Source organism: Oncorhynchus tshawytscha, unplaced genomic scaffold (assembly GCF_018296145.1).
Source record: "Oncorhynchus tshawytscha isolate Ot180627B unplaced genomic scaffold, Otsh_v2.0 Un_scaffold_9311_pilon_pilon, whole genome shotgun sequence".
Classification (NCBI taxonomy): Eukaryota; Metazoa; Chordata; class Actinopteri; order Salmoniformes; family Salmonidae; genus Oncorhynchus; species Oncorhynchus tshawytscha.
In genome coordinates, this window is record NW_024609770.1 from 402,501 (window position 1) to 423,969 (window position 21,469).

Consider the following 21,469-nt stretch of genomic DNA (forward strand, 5'->3'; position numbering starts at 1 on the left):
TCTGATGATATGGTATCTACAGTAGCATACGGTATATAGGGGAATGTGGTAACCTTTACTTTGAGGGTCACCCTACCAATGCTCAACAAACAATCAACAGACTATGAGTAACATGTCAACAACTGTTGACTAGCACTGTGATGCTAGTTGCATCATCGGCAACACCCGACGAGGATGAGTACAGAGTTCTTACCTGCAGTTTGTACAGACTGCTCATCCCATTGCCCTCCACATAGGGGACACCCTGCAAACACACACATCTCAGTCAGAGCCAGCTTTCTCCTCCGTTAACACACTTCTAGCCTTACACACTCCAAAATGTCTTGTGTGTGTGTGTGTATGTGTGTGTGTGTGTGTGTCTGTGTGTGTGTGTGTGTGTGTATGTGTGTATGTGTGTGTGTGTGTCTGCCTGAGTGTTTTCTGTGCCTTTAGTCTAACAGTCAGTCCTGTAGGCCTGGACCAGGCAGACAGTATTACTTTGTTCATGAGCCCTTAAATGCAACATGGTTGAGATGAATATCTGCCTGGGATGCCTGGTGATCACTACATGGACTACATGATCAATATCTGGGGCTGCCTGGTGATCACTACATGGAGTGATCAATATCTGGGGCTGCCTGGTGATCACTACATGGAGTGATCAATATCTGGGGAGCTGCCTGGTGGTCACTACATGGAGTGATCAATATCTGGGGTTGCCTGGTGGTCACTGGAGAGACATGGATGTGATCAATATCTGGGGCTGCCTGGTGATCATTACATGGAGAGATCAATATCTGGGGCTGCCTGGTGATCACTACATGGAGATATCAATATCTGGGGCTGCCTGGTGATCATTACATGGAGAGATCAATATCTGGGGCTGCCTGGTGATCACTACATGGGAGATATCAATATCTGGGGCTGCCTGGTGATCACTACATGGGAGATATCAATATCTGGGGCTGCCTGGTGATCACTACATGGGAGATATCAATATCTGGGGCTGCCTGGTGATCACTACATGGGAGATATCAATATTTGGGGCTGCCTGGTGATCACTAAACAAAAGAGGAGAGCAGTAACACTTAACCCTCCGGCCTCTGTAGATTCAAACACTAAAGTGAGTACCAAATAGCACCCTATCCCCTATAGTGCCCCACTTAAGGGCTCATAGGGCTCAGGTAAAAAGTAGTGCACTATATAATGAATAAGGTGCCATTTGGGCTGTAGTCTAACTAGTGTATCTGGGGGAAACAGTATAGCAGAACACATTGATTTAAAGAGATGGAGGCCAGCAGCAGCAACTACAACATCCTGATGGCTTGAGGAGTAGCCTGGATATACCAGAGATAGTCTGTATAGTCCTGCCTGACTAGTGTTTAAGGGGCCAGGGCGGGGGTGTAGCCCCCGGTCTCCTCTCCACTACTCAGTGTATGTGCTGTCTGTCATCAGTGTGTAATCTGAGGCAAAGCTAAACGGCTGCAAGACAGCGCTAAACTAACCACAGCATCAGAGTATTTACAGGAGAACAGGTTTTAAGTTTGAAGGAAATCTGTGGCCCTAAGCTTTTGCTAGATTTGTGCAATTTAAAGAATTTACAGTACTGAAGTTCATTCATTAACCCTCTCCTCCAACACAGTAAGTGGGTTGTATTAAGTAGGCACAAAGCGGAAGAAACCCCTCCATAACAGAGTGAAACAGGAAGTACTCGCTTTGTACGTGTCCAATAAGAAATACTCCTTTTGGTTTTGCTCCAGTGTCCCCAGAAGTAACATGAACATGGTGACTCAATAACATTTCTACCTGCCCTCCAAGACACCTAAAGCACCCGATGTTACAGGCCAAAAAGATAATCAAGGATATCAACCACCTGAGCCACGGCCTGTTCACCCCGCTATCATCCAGAAGGCGAGGTCAGTACAGGTGCATCAAAGCTGGGAAATACTACTGCACTGTTAAATACTACTGCACTGTTAAATACTACTGCACTGTTAGATTTTACTGCACTGTTAGATGCACTGTTAGATACTACTGCACTGTTAGATACTACTGCACTGTTAGATTCTACTGCACTGTTAGATTCTACTGCACTGTTAGATTCTACTGCACTGTTAGATACTACTACACTGTTAGAATCTAGTGCACTGTTAGATACTAGTGCACTGTTAGATTCTACTGCACTGTTAGATTCTACTGCACTGTTAGAATCTGCTGCACTGTTAGATACTACTGCACTGTTAGATATTACTGCACTGTTAGATATTACTGCACTGTTAGATATTACTGCACTGTTAGATATTACTGCACTGTTAGATACTACTACACTGTTAGACACTACTGCACTGTTAAATACTACTGCACTGTTAGATAATACTGCACTGTTAGACACTACTGCACTGTTAGACACTACTGCACTGTTTGATACTACTACACTGTTAGATACTACTACACTGTTAAATACTACTGCACTGTTAGATACTACTGCACTGTTAGATACTACTGCACTGTTAGATACTACTACACTGTGAGACACTACTGCACTGTTAGATACTACTACACTGTTAGATACTACTACACTGTTAGATACTACTGCACTGTTAGATACTACTGCAATGTTAGATACTACTGCACTGTTAGATACTACTGCACTGTTAGATACTACTGCACTGCTAGATACTACTGCACTGTTAGACTACTACTGCACTGTTAGATGCACTGTTAGATACTACTGCACTGTTAGATACTACTGCACTGTTAGATACTACTGCACTGTTAGATACTACTGCACTGTTAGATTCTACTGCACTGTTAAATACTACTGCACTGTTAGATACTACTGCACTGTTAGATACTACTGCACTGTTAGATACTACTACACTGTGAGACACTACTGCACTGTTAGATACTACTACACTGTTAGATACTACTGCACTGTTAGATACTACTGCACTGTTAGATACTACTGCACTGTTAGATACTACTACACTGTTAGATACTACTGCACTGTTAGATACTACTGCACTGTTAGATGCACTGTTAGATACTACTGCACTGTTAGATACTAATACACTGTTAGATGCTACTGCACTGTTAGATACTACTGCACTGTTAGATGCACTGTTAGATTTTACTGCACTGTTAGATGCACTGTTAGATACTACTGCACTGTTAGATACTACTGCACTGTTAGATACTACTGCACTGTTAGATTCTACTGCACTGTTAGATACTACTGCACTGTTAGATACTACTGCACTGTTAGATACTACTGCACTGTTAGATACTACTGCACTGTTAGATACTACTGCACTGTTAGATGCACTGTTAGATACTACTGCACTGTTAGATACTACTGCACTGTTAGATACTACTGCACTGTTAGATACTACTGCACTGTTAGATACTACTGCACTGTTAGATACTACTGCACTGTTAGATACTACTGCACTGTTGCACTGTTAGATACTACTGTTAGATACTACTGCACTGTTAGATACACTGTTAGATACTACTACACTGTTAGATACTACTGTTAGACACTACTGCACTGTTAGATACTACTGCACTGTTAGATACTACTGCACTGTTAGATACTACTACACTGTTAGATACTACTACACTGTTAGACACTACTGTACTGTTAAATACTACTGCACTGTTAGATAATACTGCACTGTTAGATAATACTGCACTGTTAGATACTACTGCACTGTTAGATACTACTGCACTGTTAGATACTACTGCACTGTTAGACACTACTGTCTGTTTGATACTACTGCACTGTTAGACACTACTGCACTGTTAGATACTACTGCACTGTTAGACACTACTGTTAGATACTACTGCACTGTTAGACACTACTGCACTGTTAGATACTACTGTTAGATACTACTACACTGTTAGATACTACTGCACTGTTAGATACTACTGTTAGATACTACTGCACTGTTAGATACTACTGCACTGTTAGATACTACTGTTAGATACCACTACACTGTTAGACACTACTGTTAGATACTACTGCACTGTTAGACACTACTGTTAGATACTACTGCACTGTTAGACACTACTGCACTGTTAGACACTACTGCACTGTTAGATACTACTGCACTGTTAGATACTACTGTTAGATACTACTGCACTGTTAGATACTACTGCACTGTTAGATACTACTGCACTGTTAGACACTACTGCACTGTTAGACACTACTGCACTGTTAGATACTACTGCACTGTTAGATACTACTGCACTGTTAGACACACTGTTAGACTACTGCACTGCACAGTTAGATACTACTGCACTGTTAGATACTACTGCACTGTTAGATGCTACTGCACTGTTAGATACTACTGTTAGATACTACTGCACTGTTAGACACTACTGCACTGTTAGAGACTACTGCACTGTTAGATACTACTGCACTGTTAGAGACTACTGCACTGTTAGATACTACTGCACTGTTAGACACTACTGTTAGATACTACTGCACTGTTAGATACTACTGCACTGTTAGACACTACTGTTAGATACTACTGCACTGTTAGATACTACTGCACTGTTAGATACTACTACACTGTTAGATACTACTGCACTGTTAGATACTACTGTTAGATACTACTGCACTGTTAGATACTACTGCACTGTTAGATACTACTGTTAGATACCACTACACTGTTAGACACTACTGTTAGATACTACTGCACTGTTAGACACTACTGTTAGATACTACTGCACTGTTAGACACTACTGCACTGTTAGATACTACTGCACTGTTAGATACTACTGTTAGATACTACTGCACTGTTAGATACTACTGCACTGTTAGATACTACTGCACTGTTAGACACTACTGCACTGTTAGATACTACTGCACTGCTAGATACTACTGCACTGTTAGATACTACTGCACTGTTAGACTGCACTGTTAGATACTACTGCACTGTTAGATACTACTGCACTGTTAGATACTACTGCACTGTTAGATACTACTGCACTGTTAGATACTACTGCACTGTTAGATACTACTGCACTGTTAGATACTACTGCACTGTTAGATACTACTACACTGTTGATACTACTACTGTTAGATACTACTGCACTGTTAGACACTACTGCAGTGTTAGATACTACTGCACTGTTAGATACTACTGCACTGTTAGAGACTACTGCACTGTTAGATACTACTGCACTGTTAGACACTACTGTTAGATACTACTGCACTGTTAGATACTACTGCACTGTTAGACACTACTGTTAGATACTACTGCACTGTTAGATACTACTGCACTGTTAGATACTACTACACTGTTAGATACTACTGCACTGTTAGATACTACTGCACTGTTAGATACTACTACACTGTTAGATACTACTGCACTGTTAGATACTACTACACTGTTAGATACTACTGCACTGTTAGATACTACTGCACTGTTAGATACTACTGCACTGTTAGACACTACTGCACTGTTAGATACTACTGCACTGTTAGATACTACTGTTAGATACTACTGCACTGTTAGATACTACTGCACTGTTAGATACTACTGCACTGTTAGATACTACTGCACTGTTAGACACTACTGCACTGTTAGATCAAATCAAATTTTACTTTGTCACATACACATGTTAGACACAGATGTTAGATACTGCGAAATGCTTGTACTTCTAGTTCCAACAGTGCAGTAATACTACTGCACTGTTAATCTAACTAACAATACTACTGCAAAAAAAAAAAAAAAAAAAAACTGTTAGACGCTACTGCACTGTTAGACACTACTGCACTGTTAGATACTACTGCACTGTTAGATACTACTGCACTGTTAGATACTACTACACTGTTAGATACTACTGCACTGTTAGATACTACTACACTGTTAGATACTACTACACTGTTAGATACTACTGCACTGTTAGATACTACTACACTGTTAGATACTACTGCACTGTTAGATACTACTGCACTGTTAGATACTACTACACTGTTAGATACTACTGCACTGTTAGATACTACTACACTGTTAGATACTACTACACTGTTAGATACTACTGCACTGTTAGATACTACTACACTGTTAGATACTACTACACTGTTAGATACTACTGCACTGTTAGATACTACTACACTGTTAGATACTACTGTTAGATACTACTACACTGTTAGATACTACTGTTAGATACTACTACACTGTTAGATACTACTACACTGTTAGATACTACTGCACTGTTAGATACTACTACACTGTTAGATACTACTACACTGTTAGATACTACTGCACTGTTAGATACTACTACACTGTTAGATACTACTACACTGTTAGATACTACTGTTAGATACTACACTGTTAGATACTACTGCACTGTTAGATACTACTACACTGTTAGATACTACTGTTAGATACTACTACACTGTTAGACTACTACTGTTAGATACTACTACACTGTTAGATACTACTGCACTGTTAGATACTACTACACTGTTAGATACTACTACACTGTTAGATACTACTACACTGTTAGATACTACTAGATACTACACCATTAGATACTACTACACTGTTAGATACTACTACACTGTTAGATACTACTGCACTGTTAGATACTACTACACTGTTAGATACTACTGCACTGTTAGATACTACTACACTGTTAGATACTACTGCACTGTTAGATACTACTACACTGTTAGATACTACTGCACTGTTGAAGCTAGGAACACAAGCATTTCCCTACACCCACAATAACATCTGCTAAATATGTGTAGGTGACCAATAGAATTGTACTTGATTTGATTTCCAGGATGGAAGAAAGAACAGGAAAAACATTTTCTCAAGTAGACGGAAGAAAACATGTTGTCCTTCAAAGTAGTAAGTCAATCTCACTGTCCTTTTAAATGATGTGTTGTGTGACCAGCCATTCAAAAGGACACTAGTAATTGGCTAAGGTACCTTGAACTGGTGTCATCATTCATAGGCATGAAAACTGTTGACACATCTCACCAATGACTCAACAACACACACACACAGTCTGTATACACACACAGAGAGAGATCTCAGTGATGCTCTGGATAACTTACTGGGGGGCCTGGTAGTCCTGGCCTTCCAGGGGAGCCTTCACTTCCCTGTAGGACACACACACACACACACACACACACACACACACACACACACACACACACACACACACACACACACACACACACACACACACACACACACACACACACACACACACACACACACACACACACACACACACACACACACACACACACACACACACCATGAGAGGGATAATGCTTTCCAGTCAGTCACTGGGGAACATGTTTCTCCAGTTAAGAACCCAATAATCTAAGAATACCTCTTTACCCATATTTACCCACACATCAGACACAGTGACCATCCTAATCTTTGGGACATGGCATGGCTGATAATACAAGTCTATTGCAGAGGTACAGTATTTGAGAAGAGGGACATACTAGCTCTGTTGAATTTGAGATAGATTGGGGTAAGGCCCTGTGATAAACTAGTGTCCTGTACAAGGGGTGTACTGGTACATCAACCTGCCTCCCGCTACAGAAACAGGAGATCCTATGAGCTGTTCTGGCTGCACAAGCCTCTTGCAAGGCTACTGAATTGGCATACAGCACGCCACCCCAATCCACTGACAACACTAGGTCCATGGCATTCTTTCAACAACAAAACTGAAGAGAAACCCATAAGGAAGTATGTGCTTTTAAGAAAATAACATGATTCCTGAGTATTACAATAACCCATTATTGATGCTCTTTGAGATAGCACTAAATAAGACGTAAGGCATTGTTTTCATCTTAGACTATCAGAACAGCTCTTGGCATGTCAGGTCACATGCTTGAATAAAACATGACCCTGTATGTACTAACTGCCTATATTTAGAACATAAAGTAGACATGTACAGTACAGTGCCTAGTGAAAGTCTGTACAGCAATGGCGCAGTCTTCACATTCCCCCCTTAAAATTAAATTAAAAAACGGATTGAATTAGATATTTTTTCTACAGGTCTACACAACCTACTCCACATCTTCAAAGTGAAAGAAATGTATATAAAATGTTCTAATTAATAAGGAAAACAAAAAAAACAAAGATGTCTTGATTGTGTGTCTTCACACCCCAAAGTTAATACTTGGCGGAACCACCTTTTGACAGCCATTACAGCTGTGAATCATTTTGAATAAGATTCTGCACAACTCTTAGGGCAATATAATTCCATTGCTTGATCCTGACAAACTCCCCAGTCCCTGGCGATGACACGCATACCCATAACATGATGCTGCCAACCACAATAGTTGAAAATACAGAGGGTTGACTTTGTGTTATGTTGTATTGGATTTGACCCAAACCTGTAGTTTTTATTTTAGGCCAAAAACGTAATGTCTTTGCTGTGTTGTCTTGCAGTACTACTTAATGGTATTGTTGCAAACAGAATCAATGATTTGGAGTGGATTTTTTTAACACAGGCTTCCTTCACTTTACCATGCGGGCCAGTAATGTGGAGTGAATGCAATGGTTTTGATTCCTTTGTATTTTCTAGTATTGTAGTGGCCTTGGGAGGCTGTCAGGATCTAAAGAAATATGAAAGGAACAAAGCCCAGGTAAAAACGTTGTCTTCTGAATACCTAACCCTGGGATAGAGTTACATTTTTCTGTGGGACAATTGCACACACAAAATTATGCCAAGGACACAACAGAATGGCTTTCCAAGGGGTGTTTAGTGTTCCTGAGTGGTTTAGTCTCTGTCCTGACTTAAATCTGATTGAAAAATGAAAGACAATGTTTGAATACTGCAGTCCATCAATGATTCCCTACCAAATTTACTGAGCTGGAGCAATTTGAACAAAACCAATGGATATCCACTCAGTGGCCAGTTTATTAGGTACAACAACCCGTTCACAAAATGGTTCACTCCTACAGAGAGTGAGTCATGTGGCCGTGACTTGCTATGTAAAGCAGGCAGACAAGCCTTGAGGCATTCATTTACTGTTCATCTGAATGTTACAATGGGCAAAACCAGTGACCTAAGAGACTTTGAGCTTGGTATGATCGTCGGCGGCAGGCGAGCCGGTTCCAGTATCTCAGAAACGCCCGGCATCCTGGCCTTTTCAAGCAGGACAGAGTCTAGGGTTTACTGAGAATGGTGCGACAAACAAAAAACACCCAGTCAGCGGCAGTCCCGTGGGAGAAAACAGCTTGTTGATGAGAGAGGCTGAAGGAGAATGGCAATAATCGTGCAAGCTAACAGGAGGGCCACAAACAGGTAAATATCGGTGCAGCACAACAGTGGATGGCAGAACGGCATCTCGGAATACACAACTTGTCTGTCTTTTTCACGGATGCGCTATTGCAGCAGTTGCTGTTGCATCATGCTGATGGCAGAGTCAGGATTGGACATAAGCAGCAGGAGTCCATGGCCCCATTCTGCCTGGTATCAACGGTACAAGCTGGTGACGGTGGTGTAATTGTGTGGGGAATGTTTTCCTGGCACATGTCAGGTCCCTTGATACCAATTGAGCAATGTTTCCATACCCCAAAGAATTCATTCTGTTCTGGAGGCAGAGGGGGACCTGACCCTGTATCTAATAAACTGGCCACTGGGTGCATGTTGTCGTGAGAGTTGTGCAAGCTTGGTAGAATCTTATTCAGAATGATTCCCAGCTGTAATGGCTTCTGAAGGTGCTTCCACCAAGTAAAAGTGAAAATATACGCAAACAATTCATCATCATCTTGTGTTTCTAAGTCATTTGGAAAATGAAAATGCTTCTTTCACTTTGGAGTAGGTTGTGAAACTAAATTTGGGACAAATCTAATTGAATCCCTTTGTAGATTTAATTTTAAGGTAGAAAAGTGTGAAGACAGTGTAAGTGTGCGCAGACCTTCACTAGAGACTGTATATTCATACAGTGCGTGTACACACAGCATCTCTTTCTTACCCGATCTCCCTTTGATCCAGGCTGACCCATTGGTCCAGGTCTGCCCATGACCCCCTGCAAACAGAGACAAGGTACATCAATTAACTGGGTCACAAACTAAATATAGAAACAAGGTACATCAATTAACTGGGTCACAAACTAAATATAGAAACAAGGTACATCAATTAACTGGGTCACAAACTAAATATAGAAACAAGGTACATCAATTAACTGGGTCACAAACTAAATATAGAAAACAAAGTACATCAATTAACTGGGTCACAAACTAAATACTGGGTGAGAGAAAATAGGGACCAAACAATGAGTATGGTGTTCTCAGTGGTTGTTCTTCTATCAGCAACACAGTACTACACTTGCATTACAACGAGGGATGAATAGATGTGAAAGATGATTTAATGCAATTGGTGATTTGTTTTGCTTACAGGGGCTCCAGTACGGCCTGTTGTACCCAGAATGCCTGGAACTCCAGGAGAGCCCTGAGAAAGACAAGAAACACCGGAGAACAATCATTGTCACTTCCTGTGTAATAGGTAGTGTATGATAGCCTAACTGGTAGGTTTGCAAGAAGGACAAGAAGAGAGTTAACCTCATTTGCATTTTTGGGGCTATTCCATTGATTCTGTTGTACATGGGGCAAGATGAGTCATGTGACCGTGGCTTTCTATATAAAGCAGGCATTGAGGCATGGAGGCATTCTGTTACTGATCGGCTGAGCGTTACAAAGGGTAAAGCTAGTGACCTAGGCGACTGTGAGCGTGGTATGATCGTTGGGTGCCAGGTGCACCGGCTCCAGATTTGATTTGATTTGATGTAGTGTACTTTCAAGCACACTCAAGCATGTTAAAGTATATGATTCCTGTATTGGCCCCAGGACAGGTCTGAAACCCACCTCGTCTCCTTTGTCTCCACTAGGCCCAGGGAATCCTCTCTCTCCTTTCATCCCCTAGAACAGCAAACAACATCAGTGAATGAGTAAACAGTACCAACAACAGTAAATAGTACAAAAATGGCCAAATCAAGTTGAATTCTGTATAAACCTTTTCTTAATGTTGTGTTTCCTTGTGAAATGAGAAATGTCTACCACCATAATATACAGTATGTTCTCTCCAAACCTTCTAATAGTCTCAAACCAGCCGCATGACGGGTGGTCATACATTTCACTTTGACTTCTTGTTTCTAATAGAGCCAATTAGAAGCGACTGCTTGGGTAATTTTACTAATACAGGACACTGCTGTGTATCCATGGCAACCACGTCTGCAGCCAGCAGCTCTGACGACACGAATGTGCTGGACTAACATTGTAAATGTCTGAATCTTTGGTTCAGCGGTTGGTGTCTGAATCTTCCTAAATCTCTCCGATGAAAAGAAATATGAACAACTACGAGAGCCTATGTCGTACATTATAGCATATTATGCATAGTTTATAAGGCATTATAAATGCCCTCACAATGCATTATGAAGAGGGTATTTATTCGTAGGAAGTATTATGAAAACAATTCAACTGAAAAGGAATAGCAACAAGGGACAGAACCATGTAAACTAATAACCTGGAGAAGAAGTGTAGTCCCCAGCGATGTTATGCACCAGTCTAAATACTATTACACCTGTCATCTTTTCTAATTCACTTTGTCATGCTGATATTGGTGAATGGAGTGAATGGAGTATTTGTAAGGTGGAAAGTAATTCTGTATACATTGACTGTGTCCCAAATTGACTGTGTCCTAATCCTTTACACAGGGCACTACTTTTCACCAGGGGTTATAGTGCACTATGGGGAATAGGCTGCCATTTAGAACACATCCATTATAATAGGGAATAGGCTGCCATTTAGAACACATCCATTATAATAGGGAATAGGCTGCCATTTAGAACACATCCATTATAATAGGAATAGTCTGCCATTTAGAACACATCCATTATAATAGGGAATAGGCTGCCATTTAGAACACATCCATTATAATAGGGAATAGGCTGCCATTTAGAACACATCCATTATAATAGGGAATAGGCTGCCATTTAGAACACATCCATTATAATAGTGAATAGTCTGCCATTTAGAACACATCCATTATAATAGGGAATAGTCTGCCATTTAGAACACATCCATTATAATAGGGAATAGGCTGCCATTTAGAACACATCCATTATAATTGTGAATAGGCTGCCATTTAGAACACATCCATTATAATAGGGAATAGGCTGCCATTTAGAACACATCCATTATAATAGGGAATAGTCTGCCATTTAGAACACATGCATTATAATCAGGATGACACGTTGTTTCCCACCTTTGGACCTTCTTTCCCTGGATTACCGAGAGGTCCTCGCACTCCTGGATCCCCCTGTTCAGGATGGACACACACGCAAATCAATGCACGCAAGAACACATGCACAGAGAAAGACACACACACAAAACCACACAATCTGTCCCCAAGGGTTCCACTCTCACACTTCTGGGCGGGCGGGCAACCCACCCACACACACCCGCATGCACGCACGCACGCACCGCACGCACGCACGCACGCACACACACACACACACACACACACACAGTAAAGATAATGAGACACTCACCTTTTCTCCCACCATGCCTTGCACTCCTGTCGCTCCATGGGTTCCCTGCTCGCCCTTCTGCCCAGGCAGACCTGGCACTCTGGTCTGGCACAAGGTGCAGGCATTCTGCCAACACACAGCAGGAGGGGGGAGAGGTACGGTCATACAGACCACATATCTGTCATCTCACTGAGTCACAGCAGGGAAATACAGTGCTCCTTGTGTTTGTATTCCATCTCCCCTGGGTCGAAGAGCAGGGGAGATGTCTTAACGTTCTCTCAATGTTTCCACAACATTGAAGTTAATGTGAGCAGACTGAGAACCAGACATTGTCCTATTTCCCACCCACTCTCTAACTGACTGTGACATTTAGGGGATTCATTTGAAATATCACAGTCTCCCATCCAGTTCAGGTTTCACTGAGTAACATTTATTTACGTTCAAATAGTTAGGGCTCGTGGTAATGACTGGAGTGGAATAGGTGGAATGGTTTCCATGTGTTTGATGCCGTTCCAGCCATTACTATGAGCTGCCCTCCCCTCAGCAGCCTCAAATGAAGAGCACATGAATACGTTCCCCTTCCAACCATTTATCTGTAGATAGATATCAGTTCTGTTTATACAGCATGAAGACTGTATGACCCTTAGTGTCACTGGCATTTAGACTCATCAGAGAAGAGCAGTGGGAAGATATTTCATCTAACTTTATGGAAGTACACATCTTTTTTCTGAGAGAGACTTGAGCGAAGTGTCTTGAAATAAAAAAGGTCCAATTCAGTTGAGTGCTCCTTTCAGTGTGAAATATCAAATACCATCGGCTGTAAAGTGACCAAACTCTGTCAATTAAAGTGAAGAAACGGAGAAAAGCTATTCTTGGGGAGGATTGTCATTCAGCTCATCAAGTTGAATGACGGAGTCAAGCCAGCAGCACATTGTAAAAAAGGCCTTTAAGCAGGCAGGTTAGCGTTTCTTTGTCATGAATCTTGTTCTGGAGGCAGTTCTGCAGAGGGGTCACTAGCTAGCACAGCCAGAAAGTCGTAAAATCAGATTTTAAATCTAACTTTAATCTTAACCACACTAATAAACCTAAACTAAGACCAAAAAGCAACATAGCCAATTTTGACTTTGCAGCTAGCCAATCTAGTGGAAATTGCTCAGTTCTGCCTCCAGGACAAGATTCATGACAATAAATGTCTGCTTTGAACAGCTAAAAGCTTGGACACTTTATTCATTTAACTGGGCTTCCTATCTTTGGTCTGGTAGAATAAAATCTCTCTCTCTCTCTCTCTCTCTCTGAGAGGGACTAGCATCACAACCGAACAGTAATCACACAAACACAGAGAAGAGACAGACAGAGAGAAGAGACAGACAGAGAGAAAAGAGACAGACAGAGAGAAAAGAGACAGACAGAGAGAAGAGACAGACAGAGAGAAAAGAGACAGACAGAGAGAGAGAAGAGAGACAGAGAGACAGAGAGAAAAGAGAGACAGAGAGAAGAGACAGACAGAGAGAAAAGAGACAGACAGAGAGAGAGAAGACAGACAGAGAGAGAGAAGAGACAGACAGAGAGAAAAAGAGACAGACAGAGAAGAGACAGACAGAGAGAAAAGAGACAGACAGAGAGAGAGAAGAGACAGACAGAGAGAAAAGAGACAGACAGAGAGAGAGAAGAGACAGACAGAGAGAAAAGAGAGACAGAGAGAAGAGACAGACAGAGAGAAAAGAGACAGACAGAGAGAGAGAAGAGACAGACAGAGAGAAAAAGAGACAGACAGAGAGAGAGAAGAGACAGACAGAGAGAAAAGAGAGAGACAGACAGAGAGAAGAGAGAGAAAGAGAGAAAAGAGAGACAGAGAGAAGAGACAGACAGAGAGAAAAGAGACAGAGAGAGAGAGAGAGACAGACAGAGAGAGAGAAGAGACAGACAGAGAGAGAAGAGACAGACAGAGAGAAGAGACAGACAGAGAGAAAAGAGACAGACAGAGAGAGAGAAGAGACAGACAGAGAGAGAAAAAAGACAGACAGAGAGAGAGAAGAGACAGACAGAGAGAGAGAAGAGACAGACAGAGAGGAGAGACAGACAGAGAGAGAGAAGAGACAGAGAGAGAGAAGAGACAGATGGACAGAGAGAAGAGACAGACAGAGAGAAGAGACAGACAGAGAGAAAAGAGACAGACAGAGAGAGAGAAGAGACAGACAGAGAGAGAAAAAAGACAGACAGAGAGAGAGAAGAGACAGACAGAGAGAGAGAAGAGACAGACAGAGAGAGAGAAAAGACAGACAGAGAGAGAGAAGAGACAGACAGAGAGGAGAGACAGACAGAGAGAGAGAAGAGACAGACAGAGAGAAGAGACAGACAGAGAGAAAAGAGACAGACAGAGAGAGAGAAGAGACAGACAGAGAGAGAGAAGAGACAGACAGAGAGAGAAAAAAGACAGACAGAGAGAGAGAAGAGACAGACAGAGAGAGAGAAGAGACAGACAGAGAGAGAGAAGAGACAGACAGAGAGAGAGAAGAGACAGACAGAGAGAGAGAAGAGACAGACAGAGAGAGAGAAGAGACAGACAGAGAGAGAGAAGAGACAGACAGAGAGAGAGAAGAGACAGACAGAGAGAAAAGAGACAGACAGAGAGAGAAAAGACAGACAGAGAGAGGGAAGAGACAGACAGAGAGAGAAGAGACAGACAGAGAGAGAGAAGAGACAGACAGAGAGAGAGAAAAGACAGACAGAGAGAGAGAAGAGACAGACAGAGAGAGAGAAGAGACAGACAGAGAGAGGGAAGAGACAGACAGAGAGAAAAGAGACAGACAGAGAGAGAAAAGAGACAGACAGAGAGAGAAAAGACAGACAGAGAGAGAGAAGAGACAGACAGAGAGAAAAGAGACAGACAGAGAGAGAAAAGACAGACAGAGAGAGGGAAGAGACAGACAGAGAGAGAAGAGACAGACAGAGAGAGAAAAGACAGACAGAGAGAGAGAAGAGACAGACAGAGAGAGGGAAGAGACAGACAGAGAGAGAAAAGACAGACAGAGAGAGAGAAGCGACAGACAGAGAGAGAGAAGAGACAGACAGAGAGAAGAGACAGAGAGAGAAGAGACAGACAGAGAGAGAGAAGAGACAGACAGAGAGAGAGAAGAGACAGACAGAGAGAGAAGAGATAGACAGAGAGAGAGAAGAGACAGACAGAGAGAGAGAAGAGACAGACAGACAGAGAGAGAAGAGACAGACAGAGAGAGAGAAGAGACAGACAGAGAGAGAGAGAAGAGACAGACAGAGAGAGAGAAGAGACAGACAGAGAGAGAAGAGACAGACAGAGAGAGAGAGAAGAGAGAGAGAGAAGAGACAGACAGAGAGAGAGAAGAGACAGACAGAGAGAGAGAGAAGAGACAGACAGAGAGAGAGAGAGAAGAGACAGACAGACAGAGAGAAGAGACAGACAGACAGAGAGAGAAGAGACAGACAGAGAGAGAGAAGAGACAGACAGAGAGAGAGAAGAGACAGACAGAGAGAGAGAAGAGACAGACAGAGAGAGAGAAGAGACAGACAGAGAGAGAGAAGAGACAGACAGAGAGAGAGAGAGAAGAGACAGACAGAGAGAGAGAAGAGTGTACAGATACATCAACAAGGCGTGGGAGTGTTGGAGAGATAGAAGGAAAAGGAGAAGTATTGTCCCTTAAATACATAGCAACAAGGTAGCCGTGAGAACAAACAACTGACAACAGAAAGCCCTATTCCCTATATAGTGGACTGCTGTTGACCAGAGCCCTATTCCCTATATAGTGGACTGCTGTTGACCAAAGCCCTATTCCCTATATAGTGGACTGCTGTTGACCAAAGCCCTATTCCCTATATAGTGGACTGCTGTTGACCAGAGCCCTATTCCCTATATAGTGGACTGCTGTTGACCAAAGCCCTATTCCCTATATAGTGGACTGCTGTTGACCAAAGCCCTATTCCCTATATAGTGGACTGCTGTTGACCAGAGCCCTATTCCCTATATAATACACTACTGCTGACCAGAGCCCTATTCCCTATATAGTGCACTACTGCTGACCAGAGCCCTATTCCCTATATAATACACTACTGCTGACCAGAGCCCTATTCCCTATATAATACACTACTGCTGACCAGAGCCCTATTCCCTATATAATACACTACTGCTGACCAGAGCCCTATTCCTATATAATACACTACTGCTGACCAGAGCCCTATTCCCTATATAATACACTACTGCTGACCAGAGCCCTATTCCTATATAATACACTACTGCTGACCAGAGCCCTATTCCCTATATAATACACTACTGCTGACCAGAGCCCTATTCCCTATATAATACACTACTGCTGACCAGAGCCCTATTCCCTATATAGTGGACTGCTGTTGACCAGAGCCCTATTCCCTATATAGTGGACTACTGCTGACCAGAGCCCTATTCCCTATATAGTGCACTACTGCTGACCAGAGCCCTATTCCCTATATAGTGGACTGCTGTTGACCAGAACCCAGCCGTATCTCTCTGGTCAAAAGTAGTTCACAGTGTAGGGAATAGGGTACCATTTTGGACATATTCCCTGTGTACTCCAGGAGGGATGTATTCAACAACAACATTCTTCTTAGGACATTTCAAGGATTCCTGTTGAATATAATAATGCATTTCCATAGTGGATTTCCAATTTCTTGAATTTCTAGCTGCAGTTCGCCACCACCACCTGATGGAGGCGCTCCTGAGCTTCTGTTAATAATTCCTAACATCACCCTGATAGGTTTAGTACTGGTGAAAATATCACATCAAAATATCAACATTAAAAGTTTGTTGTTGTATTACAACTGTGAGGTCTTAAAGTGTGAAATACACCACTGAGGGCAACTGTGCAATCATAGTAACTGATGCAATTAAAGCAGGCTAAATTATAACCTGTTTCTACAGCCTCAGTCAATGTGGATCTACATGTTGGCACTTCAAGGTAATAATAAAATATCTTCCATGAATCTTATCAATTAAAAAAAGAATGTATGATTTATGTACCACACTGAATAATGTTGGAATGACAATTGATGGGAATAATCATATGCCACAACGGTAATACATGAAACAGTCCAGTACCTTGAGTAAAGAGCTCATATCTCCGACAATTGGCAAGGCAGTCTGTTGGAAAGACACATTGTCATCATACATTTCATCTTTTTCAGTCAGATCATAGTTGAATGAACCTCTCATAATTATCTGAGCATCACTCGAAGCTTGAACTCTTATGAATGATGCTGAAACACTCAAAGTTACCATGATTGTTTTTATGTTGGTTTGAATGATACTGAAACACTCAAAGTTACAATGATTGTTTTTAAGGTTGGTATGAATGATACTGAAACACTCAAAGTCATAATGATTGTTTTATGGTGGTATGAATGCCTTATACATAACCCCTTCAGGTACAGTGAATGCCTTATACATAACCCCTTCAGGTACAGTGAATGCCTTATACATAACCCCTTCAGGTACAGTGAATGCCTTATACATAACCCCTTCAGGTACAGTGAATGCCTTATACATAACCCCTTCAGGTACAGTGAATGCCTTATACATAACCCCTTCAGGTACAGTGAATGCCTTATACATAACCCCTTCAGGTACAGTGAATGCCTTATACATAACCCCTTCAGGTACAGTGAATGCCTTATACATAACCCCTTCAGGTACAGTGAATGCCTTATACATAACCCCTTCAGGTACAGTGAATGCCTTATACATAACCCCTTCAGGTACAGTGAATGCCTTATACATAACCCCTTCAGGTACAGTGAATGCCTTATACATAACCCCTTCAGGTACAGTGAATGCCTTATACATAACCCCTTCAGGTACAGTGAATGCCTTATACATAACCCCTTCAGGTACAGTGAATGCCTTATACATAACCCCTTCAGGTACAGTGAATGCCTTATACATAACCCCTTCAGGTACAGTGAATGCCTTATACATAACCCCTTCAGGTACAGTGAATGCCTTATACATAACCCTTCAGGTAGAGTGAATGCCTTATACATAACCCCTTCAGGTACAGTGAATGCCTTATACATAACCCCTTCAGGTACAGTGAATGCCTTATACATAACCCCTTCAGGTACAGTGAATGCCTTATACATAACCCCTTCAGGTACAGTGAATGCCTTATACATAACCCCTTCAGGTACAGTGAATGCCTTATACATAACCCCTTCAGGTACAGTGAATGCCTTATACATAACCCTTCAGGTACAGTGAATGCCTTATACATAACCCCTTCAGGTACAGTGAATGCCTTATACATAACCCCTTCAGGTACAGTGAATGCCTTATACATAACCCCTTCAGGTACAGTGAATGCCTTATACATAACCCCTTCAGGTACAGTGAATGCCTTATACATAACCCCTTCAGGTACAGTGAATGCCTTATACATAACCCCCTTCAGGTACAGTGAATGCCTTATACATAACCCTTCAGGTACAGTGAATGCCTTATACATAACCCCTTCAGGTACAGTGAATGCCTTATACATAACCCTTCAGGTACAGTGAATGCCTTATACATAACCCCTTCAGGTACAGTGAATGCCTTATACATAACCCCTTCAGGTACAGTGAATGCCTTATACATAACCCCTTCAGGTACAGTGAATGCCTTATACATAACCCTTCAGGTACAGTGAATGCCTTATACATAACCCCTTCAGGTACAGTGAATGCCTTATACATAACCCCTTCAGGTACAGTGAATACCTTATACATAACCCCTTCAGGTACAGTGAATGCCTTATACATAACCCCTTCAGGTACAGTGAATGCCTTATACATAACCCCTTCAGGTACAGTGAATGCCTTATACATAACCCTTCAGGTACAGTGAATGCCTTATACATAACCCTTCAGGTACAGTGAATGCCTTATACATAACCCCTTCAGGTACAGTGAATACCTTATACATAACCCTTCAGGTACAGTGAATGCCTTATACATAACCCCTTCAGGTACAGTGAATGCCTTATACATAACCCCTTCAGGTACAGTGAATGCCTTATACATAAATCCCCTTCAGGTACAGTGAATGCCTTATACATAACCCCTTCAGGTACAGTGAATGCCTTATACATAACCCCTTCAGGTACAGTGAATGCCTTATACATAACCCCTTCAGGTACAGTGAATGCCTTATACATAACCCTTCAGGTACAGTGAATGCCTTATACATAACCCCTTCAGGTACAGTGAATGCCTTATACATAACCCCTTCAGGTACAGTGAATGCCTTATACATAACCCTTCAGGTACAGTGAATGCCTTATACATAAATCCCCTTCAGGTACAGTGAATGCCTTATACATAACCCCCTTCAGGTACAGTGAATGCCTTATACATAACCCCTTCAGGTACAGTGAATGCCTTATACATAACCCCTTCAGGTACAGTGAATGCCTTATACATAACCCCTTCAGGTACAGTGAATGCCTTATACATAACCCCTTCAGGTACAGTGAATGCCTTATACATAACCCCTTCAGGTACAGTGAATGCCTTATACATAACCCCTTCAGGTACAGTGAATGCCTTATACATAACCCCTTCAGGTACAGTGAATGCCTTATACATAACCCCTTCAGGTACAGTGAATGCCTTATACATAACCCCTTCAGGTACAGTGAATGCCTTATACATAACCCCTTCAGGTACAGTGAATGCCTTATACATAACCCCTTCAGGTACAGTGAATGCCTTATACATAACCCCTTCAGGTACAGTGAATGCCTTATACATAACCCCTTCAGGTACAGTGATTTCAGTTTTCTGTCAAATAATTGTCTTTCTGTGGTTTTGAGGCATTTAACCTAAATATGGTCCAGTGGGCAAGTGACACTGACACAGTATATCTCTGAGAGAGAGATGAGAAAGAGATGAGCGGTTAACTTACTGGTTGAGGGGGCCAGGAGGACCTGGGGGACCTTCTCGACCAGGGGATCCCTTTAAATGAGATAAATAATGATGTCACCAGCTATGAGACCATCGGAAACACACAGCGCTGCACACCCTTGGCCCACGCTTTGACATTCATCCTAATGGGGTGCTGTGTGTGTGTGTGTGTGTGTGTGTGTGTGTGTGTGTGTGTGTGTGTGTGTGTGTTTCTGATGTGTCCAGAAACTGTTGCTATTTCCTCATGCAGACATAAAGGAAACAGACCTTTCATCAGAATGTTAGTTTCTCTTTTTATCTGCAGACCGAGGAGGAGAGGAGCAGAGGAGTGGAGGAGAGGAAGAGAGGAGTGGAGGAGAGGAAGAGTTGAGGAGAGGAGGAGTGGAGGAGAGGAGGAGTGGAGGAGAGGAGGAGTGGAGGAGAGGAAGAGTGGAGGAGAGGAAGAGTGGAGGAGAGGAAGAGTGGAGGAGAGGAAGAGTGGAGGAGAGGAAGAGTGGAGGAGAGAGTGGAGAGGAAGAGGGGAGGAGAGGAGGAGAGGAGGAGTGGAGGGAGAGGAAGGAGTGGAGGAGGGAGGAGAGGAAGAGTGGAGGAGAGGAGGAGTGGAGGAGAGGAAGAGTGGAGGAGAGGAGGAGTGGAGAGGAAGAGTGGAGGAGAGGAGGAGTGGAGGAAGAGTGGAGGAGAGGAGGAGTGGAGGAGAGGAGGAGAGGAGGGAGGAGGAGTGGAGGAGAGGAGGAGGAGAGGAGGAGTGGAGGAGAGGAGTGGAGGAGAGGAGAGGAGGAGAGGAAGAGGAGAGGAGGGAGGAGAGGTGGGAGAGGAGTGGAGGAGAGGAGGAGAGAGAGAGGAGGAGGAGAGGAGGAGTGGAGGAGAGGAGGAGAGGAGGAGAGGAGGAGTGAGAGGAGGAGAGGAGTGGAGGAGAGGAGGAGAGGAGGAGTGGAGGAGAGGAAGAGTGGAAGAGGAGGAGAGGAGGGTGGAGGAGAGGAAGAGTGGAGGAGAGGAGGAGTGGAGGAGAGGAGTGGAGGAGAGGAA

The 21,469-nt window shown here is 42.6% G+C and overlaps 1 protein-coding gene across 1 annotated transcript in view; it reads right to left on the minus strand.

Moving 5' to 3' along the window:
• LOC121845814 (collagen alpha-1(XIX) chain-like) overlaps window positions 1-17,645 on the minus strand; it is a 28,226-nt gene extending 10,581 nt beyond the window's left edge. Inside the window, exons 1-8 of the mRNA XM_042317823.1 lie at window positions 17,604-17,645; window positions 12,521-12,625; window positions 12,235-12,288; window positions 10,836-10,889; window positions 10,369-10,422; window positions 9,947-10,000; window positions 7,058-7,102; window positions 194-244 (exon numbers count right to left, since the gene is read on the minus strand). Of these exons, the coding sequence (XP_042173757.1) occupies window positions 194-244; window positions 7,058-7,102; window positions 9,947-10,000; window positions 10,369-10,422; window positions 10,836-10,889; window positions 12,235-12,288; window positions 12,521-12,625; window positions 17,604-17,621 (435 nt within the window). The 5' untranslated portion in view covers window positions 17,622-17,645. The remainder of the gene's footprint in view (window positions 1-193; window positions 245-7,057; window positions 7,103-9,946; window positions 10,001-10,368; window positions 10,423-10,835; window positions 10,890-12,234; window positions 12,289-12,520; window positions 12,626-17,603) is intronic.
• Window positions 17,646-21,469: the final 3,824 nt, after the last annotated feature.